We start from the raw sequence: 21,763 nt of genomic DNA on the forward strand, positions 1-21,763 counted from the left end.
TTTTTGTTAATGTAATAGGTATAATTGAGTATTTTTCTATAAGTAAAAAAATGTATAGTAAAAATTATTATTCAGTCTATTACTCTGGTATTATCAATGAATTTTTTTTTATTTGAATACAATTACATTTGTTTAAAGAAATAAGTTATGTAGTATTCATTTATTTTGTATATACCTATGTAAAGATAAATATAAGTGATTTATAAGTTGCTATAAAAAATTTTGTGTCGTTTATATTTTAGTAAATTGAGTTAGCAAATTATTAAATTGAAAGGAGCAATATTAATTTATAATACAAGTTAGAACATTGTACAATTTCATATAACTTGTATTATATGTAAATGGTTTAAGTTTACTAATAATAATATATTTATAAATTCAATAAATGTTTTTATTTTATACTTCTAATTAGTTCCTCATTTATTGTTTAACAAAAATGATTTTTTTTAGAAAATTGAACTTCAACAATACAAGAAAAATTTAATGTTTTTAAAGTGATAAAAAGGTAGTACAAGTAATTATTTTGAAGTTAAACTATTTATTTATTAGAAATTTTGTTTCCCTTTGCTTTACATAAGTAATAATTTAACAAAAATAATATACTCTTTTGGTATAATAACAATTTATTATAAAAGTATATCGTAATGAAATGTGAATATAATATACAGATTTTGTTTGGTAATTTTTAACATAAAATTTGTAGATAAAACAAATATAATATAATATTTACAAATTTATTTAAAATACATTTTATTTAATTATTATTCAAAACTTAGTATAATTATATAAGAAAATAGAACAATTTAAAACAAAATTAAAACTGACGAGATGATTAAATCATCTATCATATTTTGCTTTTAGATCAAACAATCAGCTCATGGGTATCAGGTTTTACATTTAATTAGTATAATATATAAAAAGATCATTGAACATTTTTCTCCAAACAAGTTTAGATACATATTTTATTTTAAATAATAAAGCTGTACACAATTATGACAATGTCGATGTAGAAATTAATTAAAGTTAATCAAAATAATTTAAGAAACGTTTTCTTGTAAAATTATAAAATAAAATATTCACATAAAACCGTTTGGTTTTGATGCCACGACTTGTTTACAAAAATTCACCTTCTCCAAATAAAAAAAAGCATTTCCATCACATAATTGAAAGTTTTAAAAGAATATCTCAACTCCAAATTCTTTCAATAATTAAGTTACTGTGATAAATATATTAAAAAAGCAATTGTCTTTGTTTTATTATGATATAAATTTTTTATTTGAATAATCTATTATTAAGAATTACTTGAGATTGTGTAATATTAAATGGTTATAACAATCAATATAATGTTAATAGGTTTAACCAAACTAATGAATCATCTTCTGGGTTTGAATTGTTGTTTTAGTTCTAAAAAATTTAGTATTTAAATAGCATAAAACAAAATAAATCCCCAAAGTTAAACATACAAAAAAATCATTTAATTTTTTGTACATATATTTATATAGTATATACATATATTTCCGATAACTAATAATTACAAATTTGTGTCTAATAATATGAGTATTATTTTGTATATTTTATTTAAAACATTTATGATGCATTAATTTATAAATCACGTACTAATAAATAACACAAGGCAAACGCTAAAAATTGATAGTGACGATTTTAAACTGAGCTTTGATCCTTTTTGCATTGCTGCTGGATGTTCTCCTATAAATAAAATAATGAATTATTCTAAAATGGGAAGAATAATTATAATGAGTATTATAATTCAATCTTGAAATATGTTAAACAAATTTTAAATACTATATAAATTTCTATCTAGTACATACATTTTATTTTTACAACGTCAATCCTTCAATTAAAATAAAAGAATATTTCTATTAAGCAATTTTTTAAATGTGAATTGGGATTGGTCATATGCTCTCTTCTTAAACTCATCTTTGTTTCTGTATTAAGGTGTCTTTAAAAATTTAAATGTATTTAAAATACTTAACTGAAATATTGGGATCTAACTTAATATATTATTTATTATATATACACGTTGATTGATTTATCATTGAAGACTAGATTTCTTTAAAAAAACAGTAATTCTGAAAAATTTTTTTTTTTTGGTTAATCAAGTAGTATTTATTTCTTGATTTATAAGTGGTCAAATACTTTTTAGATCCATCCTTTATCATCTATAAGGATAACAACTTAATTTTTCTTTTTCTCAGTTAGATTATTTTTTAATATTTAATATATTACAGCATCTATCAAAATAAAGTTGATGCCTTTATATAGGATAAGGAATTGAACTAAAAAATATTTAACTATTTATGAATTAAGCAATAAATAATACTAAATAATATCAAAAATAATTTTTTCAAAATTAATATTATTTTATGCTTTGTCGGTTCAAACTTACGAGAGGTCTTGATCAAAATAAATTAAAATTACATATTATATGGGGCTTTACAGTAAAAATTATTTTTAGGAGCTAGAAGACGTTATTGTCTTAAAATATTTTTTATGATCTTTTTTTTTATATTTTTTATTATTTCTCGACTAAAAATTCAAACATTGCTAATTATTTCGGTAGGAGAGGGAATTGTGACCTTCTAACCCTCCCTGGACACTCTGCTGATTCCTTCAACATATTAATATTCAAATACTCAATAATTAATAAAAATACAATAAATATAAGTATAGAATTTTTTGAAATCATTATTCCTATACAAAAGTAATTGCAATTTTGAACTGAATGTTAGCAGTTAATTTGCATATTAGCCGATTTCGGACTTAAGCCGTAACATATACATAATATTGTAATCCGTGTTTTTATATTAGTAAATAAAATAGAGTTCAGTAAAGTTACGATTTCAGAACCATGAGGTCCTGAGCAACTGCCCCCGCGGGTCGTCTCTAATTTTAGGAGAAATTTAGTGATAAATAATAAATCAATCACCCTGTTTATGTATTAGATGGCAACTTAATAATATAATTTTTAATATATGAAATAATATAACTATAATTTTATATTTTAAAATTATGGTTTTTCAAAATTTAATCTTAAAACATTTAAAGAATTCGTATACACGAATTGATGGGAAAATGTATTAATTTTGTTTTAAAATTATGAAAATTTAAATAATTATTTTATTTCAATAGTAAATATATTCGTTATATTTATTATTCAAGCTTATAATTGTTTGATTTAGTTTGCATATTTAAAGAAGTTAGGTCCTTAAATTAAATATTCAGTTTAAAAGAATGTTATAATTTTATTAAGCTATTTAATATTCAGTGATATGACAAACTGTTCGAATTTTGAAGTAAATCGAAGACAAAATATTAGGCTTGGTTTGAAAATAAATATATATTATAAATGTGTGTCTGTATACTATACATATTAATAATAATATAATATGATTTTATATGGTAGAAAATTGGAACTTAGATATACTATTCAATTTACCAGGTTTAATGTAAGGGTATTATAAAGGAGTTCGATTTTAAACAGTTATGATTTGAATTTGTTTTATTTATTTTTAATGTGATAAATTACACATAAGAATTCGAGCTCGATGCATAACATAGTGAAAATAAATTATAATAATATTTTAATTTGTACTAAAATCAATGGTTATCAATAAAGAAACCAATATTGACTATGATAAGTTTCAAGTATATATTGTTTTTAAATTTAGGTGTTTTTGACAAAATTATTCTTACTTAGTATTATTATTGTTATGGATACGTTGAAATGTTTATTAATTTTAAGTTAAATTGATTTATCTATTTTTGTTTTTTATTACTTTATATAATATTTTCAATCAAATTTATTTTAATAATTATTATTTTTAAGTACACACCATTGAGAACATGTACTACGACAGTATGAGGATTCGCATTACTTGGATGACACGTGTATTTTCCAGAATCTGTGTTGGTTGCTCTTTGAACTAACAGATAACTGGTGGTTACTTCACCTTTTTCTGTAATGACACTTACGCCTCCTCTGGCTGAGTCATAGTTTATTTCCTGAAATAAAACCAAGGATTAACAGGAATCATAATAAAAAAAACAAACGTTATGCAATCATGGAAGTTTATTCTTATTGGTTTATGAGTGTAAATGTTAACAAAAGTAAAACATCTGCAAGAATAAAAGTAAAAATATTTTGTCCTACTTTTTGAAATATTTATTTAAGTTTCAAATTTAGAAGTACATTCGGCGGCTTACGATGAACAATAATTCCTCACTTGTATTATTTACATTAAATTATTATTACCATGAATTAAAAAAAAAAAAATTGGGTGTTTTATTTAGTTAAGTTTGATAATTTATTTATTCGTTACTTGGATGAAAGTATATTTTATTAAATATTGTAGTGAATTGTAGTTTTTGTCGCGTAGCACATTTTGTATAATGCTCAAATTTTCATTATATATTAACGACTTTATATCATAAAATCAGTAAAATCTAGTAAATGTCTCTAGGTTCATCTTTTGTATTTTTTTCCGTTTTTAAAATTAGGAATATCCAACTGCGCCGGTACGGTAAATGTTTTACACGAAAAGTATTACTTTAGAATCAATATAAAAAGATATAGTAACCATATAATTATTGAAATGAGTAAAATTAAAAACGAGAAAATCATAGAACAATATTGATAATAATTTGATAAAAAATCAAGACGATTTTTTATGAATTTATTTGTAAAATTTTTTGTAAGTTAGTCTTAATTATTATACTATTGTAATGAATAGTAACACAATAGAGTTCAAGGCAGTCATCAATGTTTGTGAAGTCTATTATAATAAATTATTAACTCTGTTGGATTTGGTTAGATTTATAGTATATTAAGTTGTGTATATGATAAAGTAAAATCTTCTTCTTTTTCCTCACCATTATCTTAACAACTTGGGGTCAGGAACCCTTATCCTAAATTTCTACTTGACACGAATCTGATAAAGTAAATTGTATTCAATTATTTTGCTTGGATATATAATAACTTTTAAACAATGGCGATTTTTCAACAATTTTCTGGAGTAGTGGGAGGTGCCTTAAGAATAAAATTTACTTAAAATATTTATCAGTAGGGCTCGGATTTTGTTAAGTTTTGAGTCATTAAAGGTTGACAACCAGTCAGCATTATCCTTTAAAAAATCTAACATTTATAAACTCTCACGTAGTGTTAAAAAAAACAAATTTATATATTAATAGGGGCTCAAAAACTTGTATCATAGTCGAGTCAGTTCAGACTATAGTTCCGTATGTGTGTAAGGAACACCAATATAGATATTACTACACTATAAGAAATAATCCGAAAGTTCCCATACGAAAGTATGATATTTTTAATACACACACTAATTTTACATTTGTGATATTTTAACATAAGAGTGCCAAAATTTTAATACAAATTTAAAACTTTTGTCACTAATATCAAAGATTTCTGATACATCTATTTGTTAAAAATTTTCACTACATTTACAGTCAAATTTTCACAATTATTGTAAGATCGTATGTATACTCAAAATTAATACTTTTGCATATTTATATAAACATTGAGTATAAACTAATTTTATAATTTATACATTTTTAATGTATTAGCAGTTTTTCAAGAAATTATAACCAGTTTTCCTCCTCATTTTCTTCTTCTTCTTCGCCTTAATCCCAACTACTTGGGGTCGGCCACCCTTATCTTAAACTTCCACTTGATACGATCCCACACATCCTCAACGTTCACATCAGCTGTCCTCATATATCATTCAATAACACCTCTCCATCTCATTTTTGGTCTTTCTCTACCTTTTCTTCCTTCAACTTTCATTTCTATAACTGTTCTTACATATTAATGTATAAATATAATAAAAAAAAATTTAAAATAGATTCATTTTGCCCGATTTTTATGAACGATATTTTCATTTATGTATAATCTATTCACTTTTGAAAATAGCCCATTTCTATCATACTATCATAGTGATATCTAGAATGCTACTTTCATGCTACAGTATTATCAAAGATTATATGAGGTATAATTTGTTATGTTATGTTAAAATCTCAAATAAAATGCGGGCATTTTATTAAAAAATTAAATGTGAACAACAACATAACCTAATATAGAAAATATTGCTGTATTAATTTGTAAGTAATAAATTCTCTTGTGATCTTGGTAGTCTTTTTAATGCTATTCAAATTTCTGTTATTTAGCTTGTTTGTAAAACAAATTAAGTTTAAAATGTTGTATAAAGTTTTATAACTTATTTAAACATTTATTTAAGATAAATTCATTAAATATTATTATTTAATCTGAGTAAATATGAGTAATGTTTCGATATATTTTTGTAACTGCTCATTGATATATTTAGTTTTTAATAATATTTTTATAAATCTTGAACTGATTTACTATGGATGATTTCGGTGCCAAATTATTTGACGAGTCTGAAAAACCATCTGTCAGCTCTATCACACTGATACCACAAAATATTGATGAAATCCAACAAGATGAAACAACTGAAAAGTATGCAATGGTTTTTATTTTTACCCCTAAATCAATTAATCAAGTTCTTGTATTCATTTTAAGTTCTTCTAAAAGAGCATTTCAACTTTCTGATGATGAAGAAGATAATTAAAAAGAAACCAAAAACCCCAGATAATAGGCGAGGATGTGATAGAAGAAGTGAAAAGTTTTAAGTATTTAGGATCATTTGTGCAAAGGAGCGGTGTTATTGACGAGGATGTAAGACACAAAATGAAGTGCAGGTCGTTAAAGTGGGGTGAAGCGTCTGGTGTGTTATGCGATAAAAGAATTCCAATGAGGCTGAAAGATAAATTCTATAAGACTGTAGTGAGACCAGCTATGGTATATGGTTTAGAGTGTTGGGCGGTTTATAAAAAAGTAGAGCAGAGAATGAGTGTAGCAGAGATGAGAATGCTTAGACGGATGAGTAGAGTGACTGGAGAAGATAGGATAAGGAACGAGCATATAAGAGGGAGTATAGGTGTAGTGTCAATCGTAGATAAGATGAGAGAAAATAGACTTATATAGATGGCTATGTTATGAGGAGAGAGGAAACGGAAGCCATAAAAACAGTTTTAGAAATGAATGTTGAAGGAAGAAATGGTAGAAGAAAACCAAAAAAGAGATGGAAAGATGTAATTGAATACAATATGAGGAAGGCTGATGTGAGCGTAAACGATGCGGGAGATCGTGTCGAGTGGAAATTTATGATAAGGGTGGTCGACGCTAAGTATTTAAGATTAAGGTGAGAATAAATAAGAAGAAGAGTAGGGGTGTACTAAAATTTTTTAACGTATACAATGAAAGGGAAAATTTTGATGTATAGTACTAAAAATGTTATATTTGTGTACGAATTTACCGTACTTCATGTAAAAATTACATTAATTATGTGTAAATTAAACGTGTACATTAGAAATATTATACTGAAGAATGGGAATTTTTAGATAATTTCTTACAGTGTGCTGCAAAAACCGGATATGCAAAGAGTACAAGACAAACGGTCTCATACATTGAGACAGGGGCTACAAAATATTATGACGAGATGAAGATGGAGTAATATCCATATAAGTCCCCAGCTTAGTAGTTGCGGCACTATGTTTGAATTATTTAGAAGTTAAGTAGTTTAGGGTAAGTGTGTGAGTTATAAATGAAAATATCTGGTTTCAAAATTATTTAAATATTCAAATGACGCTTTAGACATTATGCATTTAACTTTAATATAATTATATTTTAGTATAATGATACCTTTTAGGGTAGTTGTAGGTTATATTTGAAGGTAAACAAACATTACCATCATACAAAAGGCTAATCGTTGACACGTTTTCAAATCTAGTAATAATCGTTTAACCAGTTTAGTATTAGATCAGGATATTTGTATGGATGTTTTTTATTTTTTTCTCTTATATACTAAGGTAAATATGTACAATTTTATATAGAAGCAAGAGCTAGATCGATGATAATCATATAATTACTTGAACTACGGATATGGCGGTTTTTATCCTTAGCAAAGATGCTGGTAACGGCCTTTACGTGATTTTATAGGAATTGTCGTACAAAAAATGTTCAAAAATCTTGTTGGTAATACCTTTACGGCTAAAATTATGTTCTACATGATTACGCACTCATAAAATTATTCTATTATTCGTATATATAATAAAATAAAATTCTATATACACAAATTACATTATTAAGAGTAGGAGTACAAGTGTGAGTTGTTCTATCAAAATAATTGAAATTTCATATATATAAGATGACATACTAATTACATAAAATGAATCAGGCGCGTGTTTAAAATTTTTTTTAGTGGAGGGGGCTACGTCTGTCGAGCTTTATTGAGTATAAATATAAATTGGCTTGTATATGAATATTAAAAAGTGCAATGAGATGTTGTAATTTATCATGAAAATAACCATAATCATAGTATTACTTACACATCACAATTAATATTTTTTTAATACTTAATATGTTGATTTTCTGTTATCAGATTTAATATTCATTATCATTTAGCGACTTAATTTTTCGAGAAGAAATACAACAAAAATGTTATACTTCTATAAGTAGTACTACTATAAGTAGTTATACTTTTATGTTAGTGCTTAATTTTTTTACTTAGATAATACTCTAAAATAACCAAATAGAGACACAGAATCTACTGTATTACCTAAAATACAATTATAATTGTAAATTACCATAATAATTTTTTTCGAGAATATTTTAGGGAAAGTTCTTAAGAATATATTAAAAAGACGACAATACTCTTTTAATGTGTTTTTATATTATTTTACATTATTGTAAATTATTTTCTTAATAGTATTCAATGAAATATTGATGGTTTATTTTCAAAGTTAGATGATCTTAAGATAATTATCAAAAACAAGTTTGCTTACAGGAGATAAATTTCAAAAATAATCATAATGTTCATTTAATAATAACTATGTCTGTACAAAAATCGCTATAGATCACTTTAGTGGCTAGCAGCGGTGATGCTATACTTATCAATTGATCATACCTTCACGAAGTATTAGATATCAAATTTAATATAAAACTAATAACTTTCATAATTAACTTAAACTTTAAAATCACATTATGTAACATTTTCATTCCAAATTCAGTTGACTTTTTTACTGATAAAATTGACATCAGTAATAAATAACTTCCTACTCCATTATACTACTCGGAGATTTTAATAGTCACAATATGATATGGGGTCATATAAAACAGATAAAAGAGGAATATACTCGAAAAACTGCTAGATATTCATGATAAATTAATATTCAATTCTTACTGACTAACAAGAGTAAATCCTATCAATGGTAATCATTCTGCAATTGATCTTAGGTTTGTGTCTCACCATCTTATACCGAGATTACTATAAGAAATCCTTTTAGAGTTATACAGCAGTGATCACCTCTCTATTATCATTAAAATTGAAACACAGATTTTTAATATGTACTACATAAACCCAAAATGGAATTTAAAAAATCCTAATTGACATACATTTATAAAAGAAATGTAAATTGAAATCAATAAAATAAAAGAATACTAATGACGAAAACATAAAAGATATAGTTAAAAAATTCACTAATGTAAAAATAAAGTAGTGGAAAATACAATAAAGAAAACATTAATACATTCCGGGCATGCCAAAGTTCCCCGATGGAATACAGCCATTAAAGACAGTATTAAAAAACACATCATAGTAAAACCAATACCTTCTCAGCTTCGCATCGAAGCTAAAAAATAAAGCTTATTTATATTTCAAAATACAAATAAACTTGACGAGTTGACGACTTTATTACATTATAATAATATACTAGATTTATAATTATATTATATATTAAAAACCAAATTTTTAAGATAAACGGAGAGTTTATATAATTTTATTTCTTCTGTATGTTTTAAATTTGACCCAATACTTTCGCGAAAAAAAATTAATGTTTACAGGATTTAAATTAATCAGTGGATACTCTAAAATTTTAGAAACAAAAATTACGAGCGAAATTTTTTATTACAAAATGGGTCGTCCAATTCAGCTAAACTCTCGTATCCTGGGAATTATAACAATGTCTTTAAATATCTAATTAATGATTCTACAATTGAAGAATATAATATTGCCTTAAAAAAGTGAAAAATTAAGAGTCTTGACAAGGATAGTTTTCCATATACAGAGTGATTTTTTTATCATAACCCACTCAATTATTTGCAGAATAAATATAATTAAAAAAATTTTTTTTTTGGTTTTTTTTAGTTACACATTATTTTTGAATTATTAACTATTTAAAACTTTTTATGTTCATCCCTTATGCCTTGTAAGGGTGTCATCTTTGTTTTTTTAAATGGGAACACATATTTTGAATTTAATAAAATGTTTGGATTTTTAATTTAATAGTAAATGGCATTTGAATTTTTAGTATAACTTTATTTGTTTATTAGATGTAAACATTTAAAGTTTCAAATTTTTGAGTTAATATACATGTATAATACACAAGGAATTATAAATACAGGTAACTAATTGGATTTTTATGACATTGTTTATTATCAATAATAACTATCAATAGATATACTTTCTGTATTTTCAGTTAGTATATTTAAAAACTCATAACAATGTGCCTTACTACCATTGATAATAACAATGCTGTGTACCTTTTAATATCGATGTCATAAAAAACCAATTATCTACCTGTATTTGTAATCCCTTGTGCATTATACATGTATATTAACTCAAAAATTTGAAACTTTAAGTGTTCTAATAAACAAATAAAGTTATACTCAAAATTCAAATGCTATTTACTATTAAATTAAAAATTCAAACATTTTATTAAATTCAAAATATATGTTCCCATTTAAAAATACAAAGTTGATACCCTTACCAGGCATAAGGGATGAACTTAAAAAGTATTACATAGTTAATAATTCAAGAATAATGTGTAACTAAAGATAACCAAAAAAAAAAAAATGTTTAAATTATTATTACCCTGTAAGTAATTGAGTGGGTTATGATAAAAAAATCACTCTATATATCTTACTCAAGTGACCTTCTTTAACAACTAATTTTTAACTAAATATATTCAATAAAATATGAATTAAAATGTTTTTCAAACACAGTAGAGGCACAGTATACTGTATAATATAGCAATCTCAATTAACAAACTAAGATATGATAGATTCCAACTTGAAAAATATCGTCCAATCTCACTCTCTTATATAGTAGGTAAACTTCTAGAAAATATAGTTAATGTAAGATTAATATGGTTTTTAGAAAATATTAATTACTTATAGCATAACCAATATGGCTTTAGAAAAAATAAAAGTACTTACAGATGCCTATCATTATAATACAGAAATCCAAAGCCTTTTCATATCCCATTCAAAACTAAGTTTTGAGTACGATATGCTTAGACATATCTAAGGCTTATAATTTGAAATAGATACTTCAAAATTTAATAAAATTAAATCCAAAGTAAACGCAGACAATTATTTAAATTTGTTAATAAATAATAATAAGAATTTAAAATAAAAATAGAAACTTAATACCAGAAATTTTCATCCAAGAAAATGGAGTCCCTAAAGCTCTGCCATTTCAGTCATTCTTTTGGCTTCGATGCGAAGCTGAGAAGGTATTCGTTTTATTATGATTTGTGTTTTTTTTTTATTTTTTTGTGTCTGTTACCACTTTTTTTCAGCTCTCACCGAACTGATTTCTTTCAACGATACGTCAAAAGATCACAAATCGTATGTAGTCAAAGACATTACCCCTAAAAATTGCCATAACTTTCTTAAAAATGAACAAATAAATAAAATTTTGTTTTATAGATGCTTGATGTCTTTACCTTTCATTTGGTATATTTTTTTATAAATCTGACCCTTTATCTACCCACAGGATATAAAAAAGATCATCTAACAGATCATGTAGTTTTAGGAATAATCCACCAATTTTTTAAAATTAAACACTATCTAAAGATTTGATCGAAGCGTTTTTTATGATAGTGATTTTAATCACTGTCAGATATCATTATACTTGATCCAACTATACCACGACCCCCCTGTGCTGGGGGTTTTTTTTATTCAAAGACTAAAAATAATATTCCACCAAAAAATTAATTAGTGTAGATGCAATCGAAAAATTCTTAGTCTAAAAAAATTCTATATAAATGTAAATTGTGATCAATTTGTCCGTCAAGAATAAATTTCGTTACTTCTAATTATAACTTTTATTTTATTAGAACCTGCATCAACTAAGGCTATTGACCTTAGATTAAATTAATGAAAATAATATTTTGAAGTATTATCCTAAAATATACAGTACATTATAATTATGGAAATAATTAAAGACAAATATTTAATTAAAAGTCAATACATTTTTTGTGCGTGATTAAGGTGTTCCTTTTTGACAAATAATTTTATTTCTTTTTCTGTTTCTTCGGAATTAGTTGATAAATAATTGATGTCTAATGTTGATGACAATTGATCATTTATTCTTATTTATTGCCGTATGTGTATTTTCTACATATCTACACCGATTGTAGAATAATATACAGAAGAATATTTCCGTTTCTGAGAAAATTACCTTGAGAGTATTCATTCGTTACCTCATTAATAGTTAGTAATATGCAATAATTAATGTAAGTTTTTATTACACGCGAAAGTGTAAAATTTTACATTAAATTTTAAAGTTTAAATTATTAAAGAATTTGATGAATGATATCTAATTTCAACCATTTTATTCTAAGAGCTTATTGATTTTTAACAGTTATTTGACAGATAGGTCTGACGTCTAATTCGCATTAGCAATATTGTTTCACAATAGTTCTTTAATGGTTTATGTTGATTGTAAGTTTTTTGACAAAATCATTTTAAGTTGAAAGAATGTATCGATAAAACATATAAATGAAGGTTAGTGTTGGACTTATTATCAATTTCTATAGTAATATTTAGTTGCTGTTTTTCTGTAAGATTGGCCATATTGATTTATTGGCAGTTTCAAACAAAACAATATATTTTTGCAGTATATGTAGTCATCACTACCATTTTTTTTTAACTGTAATTGTAAATTATTTTAGGTAAATAATTTAGTTAAGCGAAATATTTTTAATTCAAACTTTCTTATTATTATTATACAACTGCAAGATAATTTAAAATGAGAATCTAAGACGAACCAAAGATTGGACATATACTCAATGTGAAATGTATATTACATGCTATTGTATTATGTTATTAGGTTTTCCACATTATATAAAATTTATGTCAAAGAAAAACTTTTAATATTGAATCAGTAATAACTAGGCTAGTAAATACTGGATTTACCTAATTTTTATTTAATTTTATTATAAGTATTTCATTATTTTTACTTGTTTTAATTAAATAATGTAAGAAATTAAATTTATTAGAGGTCATTATAAAATAAAATGCTTTTTGTAGATTAAAGACCTAAGAATAGTTAGTAATTTATATAATGAAGGTACACGATGAACGTTTATGGTCGTGTTAAAACCTAAAACGTTAAACACAATCGCAGAACGTGATTGGAGTGTAATGTACTGGAATTAGTCTATAAATTATTTCTCTCTTTTCTTTATCTTCACTATTTGTTGTGCAAGATGATAGGACCATCTTCCGATGCAAGTTTACTGTCGGTTTCCGAATATAATAAATTCGTTAATAATGTTATGGTGATAGTAATGACATTAAGATATAAGATTTACTGACAAATAATAGCTAGTTTCAAACATATAATCATACTTCAATAATAATCATCAATAAGAAATTAATTTTTTAATGAATTCACATAATTAGCAAATGGCCAAAGTTAGAAAAAATATTCGTGGAGGCTACATCTTTAAATTCAAAACTATAGCAAATGGTTTATAGACCTTGTGTGAAACTTTGTGGACAATTTTTGGCTTCTACCTTTTTCTCCGAAAACGCAGTTATAGGGATATGAATGTGTCTATAGGATCTTAAATCTCCACAGACTTTAGGCTAATATCTAGGTATATACTATACATGAATAGTTAATTAGATGTATTTTTTAGGATTTAGTTTAATGTTAATAACTTTTAGTCAATAATCGAAGCATTTCTTATGATAGTGATTTTAATAACTGTCAGATATCATCTATACTTGTTCCAACTATGCTACGTTCATTCTGTGCCACGACCTCACTGTGCTACTGTTTTTTTTTAACTAAATTATTTTATATTTTGTAATCATCTTCATTTTCTTAGCCTCTATTCCAACTACTTGGAATCGGGTCTATCTTACAATGATAATTATATTTAAAAAAACATATTTTCGAATTTTTTTTTTGTAAGTAATTGATTATGATGAATGTACGACTCTGTATAAACTACTAGACTATTCACATTAAAAGAAGCGAAGTAAAAAGTTTTTTCAAAATTTATTACTAGTGTATTCTTCTTTAGCACGCAAAATAGACAGTTTGAGGTTATTGCGTAACTGGCCTATGGGGGATTTCACCACATTATGTGCTAAAACTTATGTCAGGGAAAGATAGGAGCTTGTACGAGAAGCGAAGTTTAGGTGAAGAAGCTAAAGAAATATGGTTTTTGCTCAGATCGGAAAGTGGAAAAGTTTAAACAGCTTATGCATCACACAAAATGTTTTGTATTTTTATAACAAACAATTTATAGAAAAACTATTCCAAATATGACACTGTACACTTGAACATTTTAATGAGTTTTCTTTAATATTACACGACTAAAAGCTAATCTAAATAAATAAGAAGTTTTATACCAGACATTCAGACTTTGTTAAAACATTTTTTCATAAAAAGGAGACATAAGTGGTCGAATATTGTTTGTAATGGAAATGATGAATATCATTACATTTAAATTTTTTTTTCCTTTTGTAGTTACAAATGTTTAAGAATACTTAGGTTAAAAGTCCTTTTTCATTTATTTATTTAATTATAAACTACTAGCTACTATATAATGCTAGTAACTATACTACTATAGTTTTTATTACATAAACATGAACGAAACATTTTAGTTACTAGTATAATGAAAAAAACAATTAAAGAAGGGTAGACTAGTCGATCAATAATTTTTTTTTTAGTATTTTTAATTATATAAGTATATTTTCATTTCAATTGTTTTGATGTTTTTAAAAAGAATTATACTTTTTCAGGATGAAATAAGTCGAATACTGTTTTTAATATTTTAAAAATCTTTATTTTAATTAGAAAATATAAATATCAATTCTTTATACATTGACTACAAGGATTAAAATTAGGTATCCGTTCTACTAAAATAAATAGACTTTTTTCAACAAAACTTATATGTAGTATAAGTTCAATAATATAGTTTAGTAATGAAGAACGTAAGAGGAAGAAATTACAAAGCCGATTGGATATTCATAAAAGTTCGATCATTATTTTGAACTAAAATTGTTAAAAATCAGTGTCATATTTTCCAAAAACTTGTAATTCTCTAATTTGACTATAGTTTAACCTTCTAGTACACGCCTAATTGATCATATAGATATAATTAATCGGAGTACTAAATGTTATACCAAATAATTATCAAAGAGAATACTGTTAAATGAGTTAGTAGTTTGATTAATTTAAGTTGGAAAATATGCTGTAACATTTTAAATATAATAAAATTTATCCATTACAAAATCTTGTTATAAAAAATAAAATGGAAATCTTGAGTAAAGAGTCACAAAATTTCATATAAAGTTTTCAGCATTGATTAGTACATTAAACTATGTGAATAAAATATTTATAAGAAAGAAATTAATACATTTTTCTACTCACGGTTATGATATTGTAATCGGTTTAAGGATTAAAACTGAGCAATAAAACATGATATTAAACTCAAGTTTTTTGTTAAAAATAGCTTTATCATAACAGAAAATATAATTGGAACGAGAATAATAAATAAGTTTTATAGCATACACTTGGGTATCAGTTGCTAAGCAAAATCTTACCTATTACGATATTACTTTATCCACGTTAATACTTTTATACAATTACAGTAAGTTTTCTCTCAATCGAAGAAGAACAAATGTACAAGTATATATATATATATATATTTAGTGTTTACACGGATCGGTTTTTACAGTTACGTTTTCTGTATGTATAAAAAAATAGATGCACCTAAAAGGTACAACATTGTATTCATGAATTATTAATTATGTTATTGTTGTCAATGATAGTCGATAAAATATACGCTGTTTACTTTTAATAGTTTATATTAGTTCTTAAAGTTTTCGATCGAAGAAAATTGATGAACCCAAATAACATTCATACGAAAAGATAATATGAAGAAAGGAAAATACTAAAAGGACATTGTCCACATTACAGTGATCTGAATGATTGTATGAAACGATCGTAGGAAAAATTATGATACTATAAAATTACGTAATCGAATTGTTCTGTTCTTTTTGGGTAATCTGCTTTTCAATTTATTTTCCGGCTCACTGCAATGAGGAAACTCAAGGCAATTGGATTGCGATGGTAAAAAAGAAGTACGAAGCATAAAAAAAAAAAAAAATAAATAAATAATGAAAATAAATCCAGTGAATGGGTAGCAGCAAACTAAAACTCGTTAGAGTGTGCAACTAGGCTAAAATGAGCGCAGTCCTTTGCTTTTGTAATCACATTACTACGCAAATAATAATGCGAGAAAAACAATTCTCCCAACATAAAAATTATAGCGAGAAAAAAATATATATATATTTTTTACGAGTATTTGGTTTGGTTTTTATTTTTATTTGTTACATGTCTAGTAAAAGTTTTGGATTGTGATATTTTTGCCTTTAGTTTAAATAATGTAAAGAAGAATGCAAGAGAAGGGCGTTTAAAAACGAAAATGAGAGAATTAAAGTTCATTGTCATCGAAGAGGAGCAAAAAAATTGGTTTTCGCCTGGATATTTATATTTTTATAACATAATGTGTGTAATCTCTCAAACAACTAGTTTTATACTAAAATTTACATAATAAATCCAAAGTTTATTGGAATTATAACAATTTTTATTTTTACTGTTTTTCTAAATTAATGTAATGTAATATTTGACAATTGATTTTGATTAAATTTAAATAAACATATAGAGTATTAGGGATTAAGGATAAAACACTCATTTTCTCGGTAACTGTTGAAACATTTAATTTTTTCTAAAAGAAAATATTGTTTGATTCAGAAAACTCTACAATAATGTGTAGTTAAAGAATATTTTTCTTCGTCTCTTCTGGGGAAAAACCTTAAAATTAATTTTTTTTAAATAAGAACCCCTATTTTTGTCTTGAAATATGATAGAAAAAAAAGTTTACAAACAATTTTGTTTTCATAATTCTTTTTATCCGATCAACTGTTCGTCTTTTTAAATTGTTTAAAGATTTGCATTCAAAATAAAAGTTCATTACTATTTTGGTTTTTGTAATACAAGAGGCAACAATAATCAGATTTAATGGGCCATAAATTATTTTTATAGTAGTTATCAAAAAAATTCTTTACACACTTGTCGTTCTACATAGTAAACTTGTATGGAATATAATATATGTGTCTATTAATAGTCATCAAAGACTTCTGTATACAAAACAGTAGAATAATAATAGAAATTTTGTTTAAAAACGCTTAATTTGACATGCTAAAATATACAAACGTTTGATCGCATAAAAAAAAATATAAGCACAGAATTGTTTGTAAATATTTTTTTTATCATATTATCAAGGTAAAAATAGTGGTCATATTTACCAATAAATTATGTTAAGGTATTTTTAACCCTGAAGAGATGAAAAAAAAAATTATTTAGAGTTTCTATTATTGTAGAAATTTTTGAATAAATCAATATTTTCATTTACAAAACAAATTTCAATAGTTTCCTAGAAATTGAGTGTCTTATCCTCAATGAATCGCCCTGTATGTTTACACATTAGCGGACATACCAGTAGATTTTGTCAAAGTTATGCTTCAATATTTGTTTTATATGTGTTACTATGTTTACGAAAAGGATCCTAAATAGCTTATTTAGAAATTCATTAATATTTATATAATTTCGCTTAATATTGAAACTCGATATAAATATTAAAACGTTTGAACCACGAGCAAATGGATAAATCTGTGAATGTTTTTCGTTATTGACGCCATTGTCAAAAAGGTTTTAGATGGATAAACTTTTAAATTAAAATATTTAAGAAATCCCTAGTACTTACTAATTTACATTTTACTCTGAAGTAATATAAATTCAAGCACTTTGATGAGACTGTCTAATATAAAGTAACATGAAATATTCCGTAAACATTTATTTAAATTTTCATGCATACCAATATTCAGAGTTTTATTAAGCATGATCAACTCAAAGCTCATTTTACTCCACGATTTTATCTTTTAGTAAATATTTTGTCAATAAGAAAACAAATAACATTTTAATTTCAAAGTTTAAAATTAAAATTACAACGAGGGGTATTAAGAAATTAAAATTATTATATTTTACCTTTGAGTCATGTGTCCAATAAATCAATGGCGGCGGTTCAGGGCTATGCTTTATGATACAAGTAAGATTCATAGTGCTACCTTTGTTGATAAACATATCGGGTCCACCAATAATGGTTGTTATAGGCTCTGCAAAAAAATATAAATAAATCAACAATTAAACGGTTTTTATATAAATTTAATCATTAAAAATTTTAATAATTCAATTTTTAAATAGAAAATATTCTTATTTCAATTATTTCCAAAAATAACCTTTTACTTCAAAACATGTTTAGTTTAAAATAAGCCAATTTTTTGTATAGCTTTATTGTTAGCTATGGATGGTGACGAACAACAGAAATTATATAGACTTTTGTTATTTAGTAATTATATTTTTTATAACAATAGCTTTTTTTATTTCAAGTTTTAGTCGAAATAAAATTGTGGTTTTAATCCATGCTGAAAACTTTAAAAACATTTTTTACATTTTCAAAAAAATGAGAAAGTCACAATTGTGTAATGGTAATTAAAAACAATAGATTGTACAAAAAGTTTTAATGTATTCAATATTTATTTATTTTAAACAGGTATATTTATTTTTAGAAAGAAAAATCTCTGATTAAGCATTTTTAGTATTAAAACAGTGTCCACTGAACAAAAAAAAAATAATAATAACTGCGTTCTAAATTGTTTTATTTGAAGAACATTTTTAATTCATTGTTTTTTTTAGTAAAATGAAATAAACAGTCTTTTTTTAGCTAATTATTTTTAGTGATTAATCAATCATTCAATCTATTAAGTTATTCTCGGAATTCAAAAAAACACTTAAAATATTTCCTTTGATTTTACAAGAGAAATGTTTTCATTCACGATTAATAATCGTATTAGAATGAGTTCGAGTGATGTGAGAATTTTTTATGAAATATCTTTGATCTTAAGATTTTAAAATACCGTATTTTATAATGTGGAATATAAATAAATGTTATGTTAAAATTGTTAATCAAAATAACAGTGACTGCAATTCGATCACATTTTATTTGTGATATAAATTTCATCTAACAAAATTTATCAGACAATAATATATTACAAGATAAATGTGATGCAAATTATTTTTATTTTGAGTAATATTAAAAACATCGATTTTTTGTATGTATAATTAATTTAATCGATAGATATTTAACGAAAATTTACAATATTTATATATATTTTTTAATATATATCATAAAATTGAAATATAAAGGCTATACAGAGTGATTTTATGATGAACTATTTAATTTATTGAAAAATAAAAATAATATGAATAATTTTATAATGGTTTTTTTAATTAATTTTTTTCCTTTTTATTAATCATGAAGTATTTTTGTTGTTCATCTCTTATACCTTATAAAATTTCCTGCTTGGATATAAAAATGTTAATAACTTTTAAAATACTGGTCTGAAAGTTGTTACCGAACAGTTATTTTATTAACTAAGTTAGTTAAATGTATGTTATAATGTAAAGGGTGTTCAAATAGAAACAAAACAGATCAAATTGTTACAAATAATGAGAACAATAGAAATGAGTTTCCTTACTAACGCCCTATATAGAATGATTGAATAAACTTCATGATTGATTAATTGAAAAAACACATAAATAATAGAAAAATACTATCAATTTTTTCTTATTTTTTGATTGATTATGTGGTTTAATAGTGTAATATACTTTGTATATTACTAAACTTTTTAGTTACATTAAATAAGAATTATTTTGTTATTTGAAAATCTGATCGTAGTAGTGTTTTTTCTAAGATGGCTTAGCTATTATAACTATTTTTAATGTTTACACAAATTAAAGAAAATCTAATTATCGTTCATTGTGTTTTTAAAGAATTCCAAGTATACTTTTTTACAAAAAAATTGTATAAAGCGACTGAAAAATAATCTAGTCAAGATAATAAAAATATATGACGTATAACATGAATACGAACGAGAGGTGGTGTCATTTGTCATAGGATAGACTGACAGCTATAATATGGTCTCGAGGACCATTAGTGTTGTGATTTTTTTAGTGAAAAATGTAGAAAATAGTTTTGGTAAGGTTAAGTAAAGAGATAGCTCACATTTAGTTATTTATGGATCTTTAAGTGTAGCTTGTGAATAATATCATTTGTTGACCTTTGACTACATCATATTGAAATAAAATATTTTTAATCTAATTAAAGCTTTTAAAGAGAATTCTACTACCGAATACATATTTTATACACTGGAGATTCAAAAAAGTTATTCATAATATTTAACAATAAATTAATAAATTATTGTAAATTAAAACTGTCATGTTTTTAAAGTAGTTATAAAACAATAATGATCACTGTATATAGTGAAATTAGTTTAGACTTGACTATAGTTAATAACTAAAATTGTGATAAAAAAAATATTTTAATTTAAAATATTGTTTTTATTTTTTAAAGTTCTAATTCTTGAATAAGATAAATTTTTCTGTTTAGCTTCAAATATATTACACGATGAAATAGTCTAAAGAACCATTAATAATTTTCTATACCTATATGAATAGCATTAAAGTTTAGTATTGAAAACGAGAACGCTGCCAAATTATTGTCGCCAAATTCAATTGGTCAAACAGTTGCTTATAAGATATAATTCTGTATATTTTTTGGTATGGTATAAAATACTAGAATTATTATGTGCTTATACGTATGGAAATGAAGTTCCACCTCAATCATCTTCTAACAAACCGTCACTATAGTGAAAATCTAAATTACCACACAAACGAATCCTTTCCAGTCCCTCTTTGTTTCTCTCTTTATGTTAAAACTTCACTTCCAAAATCGCCATTCATTATTCATAGGTGATCCGTGTACCGGTGATTTTATTGTTTGATGCTAAAACGACATTCCCAGCATTGAGTAAATTTACATAGTCATCGATTTAAGTTTCAAAAGCCTCGGCATTTGACCTTCTTTACGAATAAAAATATATTAGATAAAAAATTGCGTATTTTCCTTTAATGCGGATCTGTAATACGCGAGTTTCCCTTCAAATTTTTCTAACGATCTATTTTTTTAGAAATTAGTGCAATGTAGAAATTTACTGTTTTCGTAAAAATCCTGTCAGAGATGTTTGGCAAAATTTTAACTAATATATAAGTAACTGCATTTATTAATACAAATATGACATATTTTATTTTACTGAAAAAAGTACTTATAAGAAGATTTTGAATAAAAAAAAGTTTATACAAAAGAATAATAATTATAAAAGAAAATGTTTTATAAATACGCATCTATACAGGTAATATAAAAAATATACAATTGTTCAGTAAGTAAAGAA

At 24.6% G+C, this 21,763-nt stretch overlaps 1 protein-coding gene across 3 annotated transcripts in view; it reads right to left on the reverse strand.

The window, feature by feature from the left end:
* Window positions 1–512: 512 nt before the first annotated feature.
* LOC126895848 (zwei Ig domain protein zig-8-like) overlaps window positions 513–21,763 on the reverse strand; it is a 170,892-nt gene continuing 149,641 nt past the window's right edge. The window contains exons 4-6 of one of the 3 annotated variants that reach the window (XM_050668126.1): window positions 18,462–18,589; window positions 3,855–4,023; window positions 513–1,707 (exon numbers count right to left, since the gene is read on the reverse strand). In XM_050668126.1, coding sequence (XP_050524083.1) covers window positions 1,610–1,707; window positions 3,855–4,023; window positions 18,462–18,589 — 395 coding nt within the window. In that variant the 3' untranslated portion in view covers window positions 513–1,609. The remainder of the gene's footprint in view (window positions 1,708–3,854; window positions 4,024–18,461; window positions 18,590–21,763) is intronic. The other 2 variants (XM_050668125.1, XM_050668124.1) reach the window with 2 other exon arrangements.

Source organism: Daktulosphaira vitifoliae, unplaced genomic scaffold, assembly GCF_025091365.1.
Source record: "Daktulosphaira vitifoliae isolate Bord-2020 unplaced genomic scaffold, ASM2509136v1 Scaffold_1, whole genome shotgun sequence".
NCBI lineage: Eukaryota > Metazoa > Arthropoda > Insecta > Hemiptera > Phylloxeridae > Daktulosphaira > Daktulosphaira vitifoliae.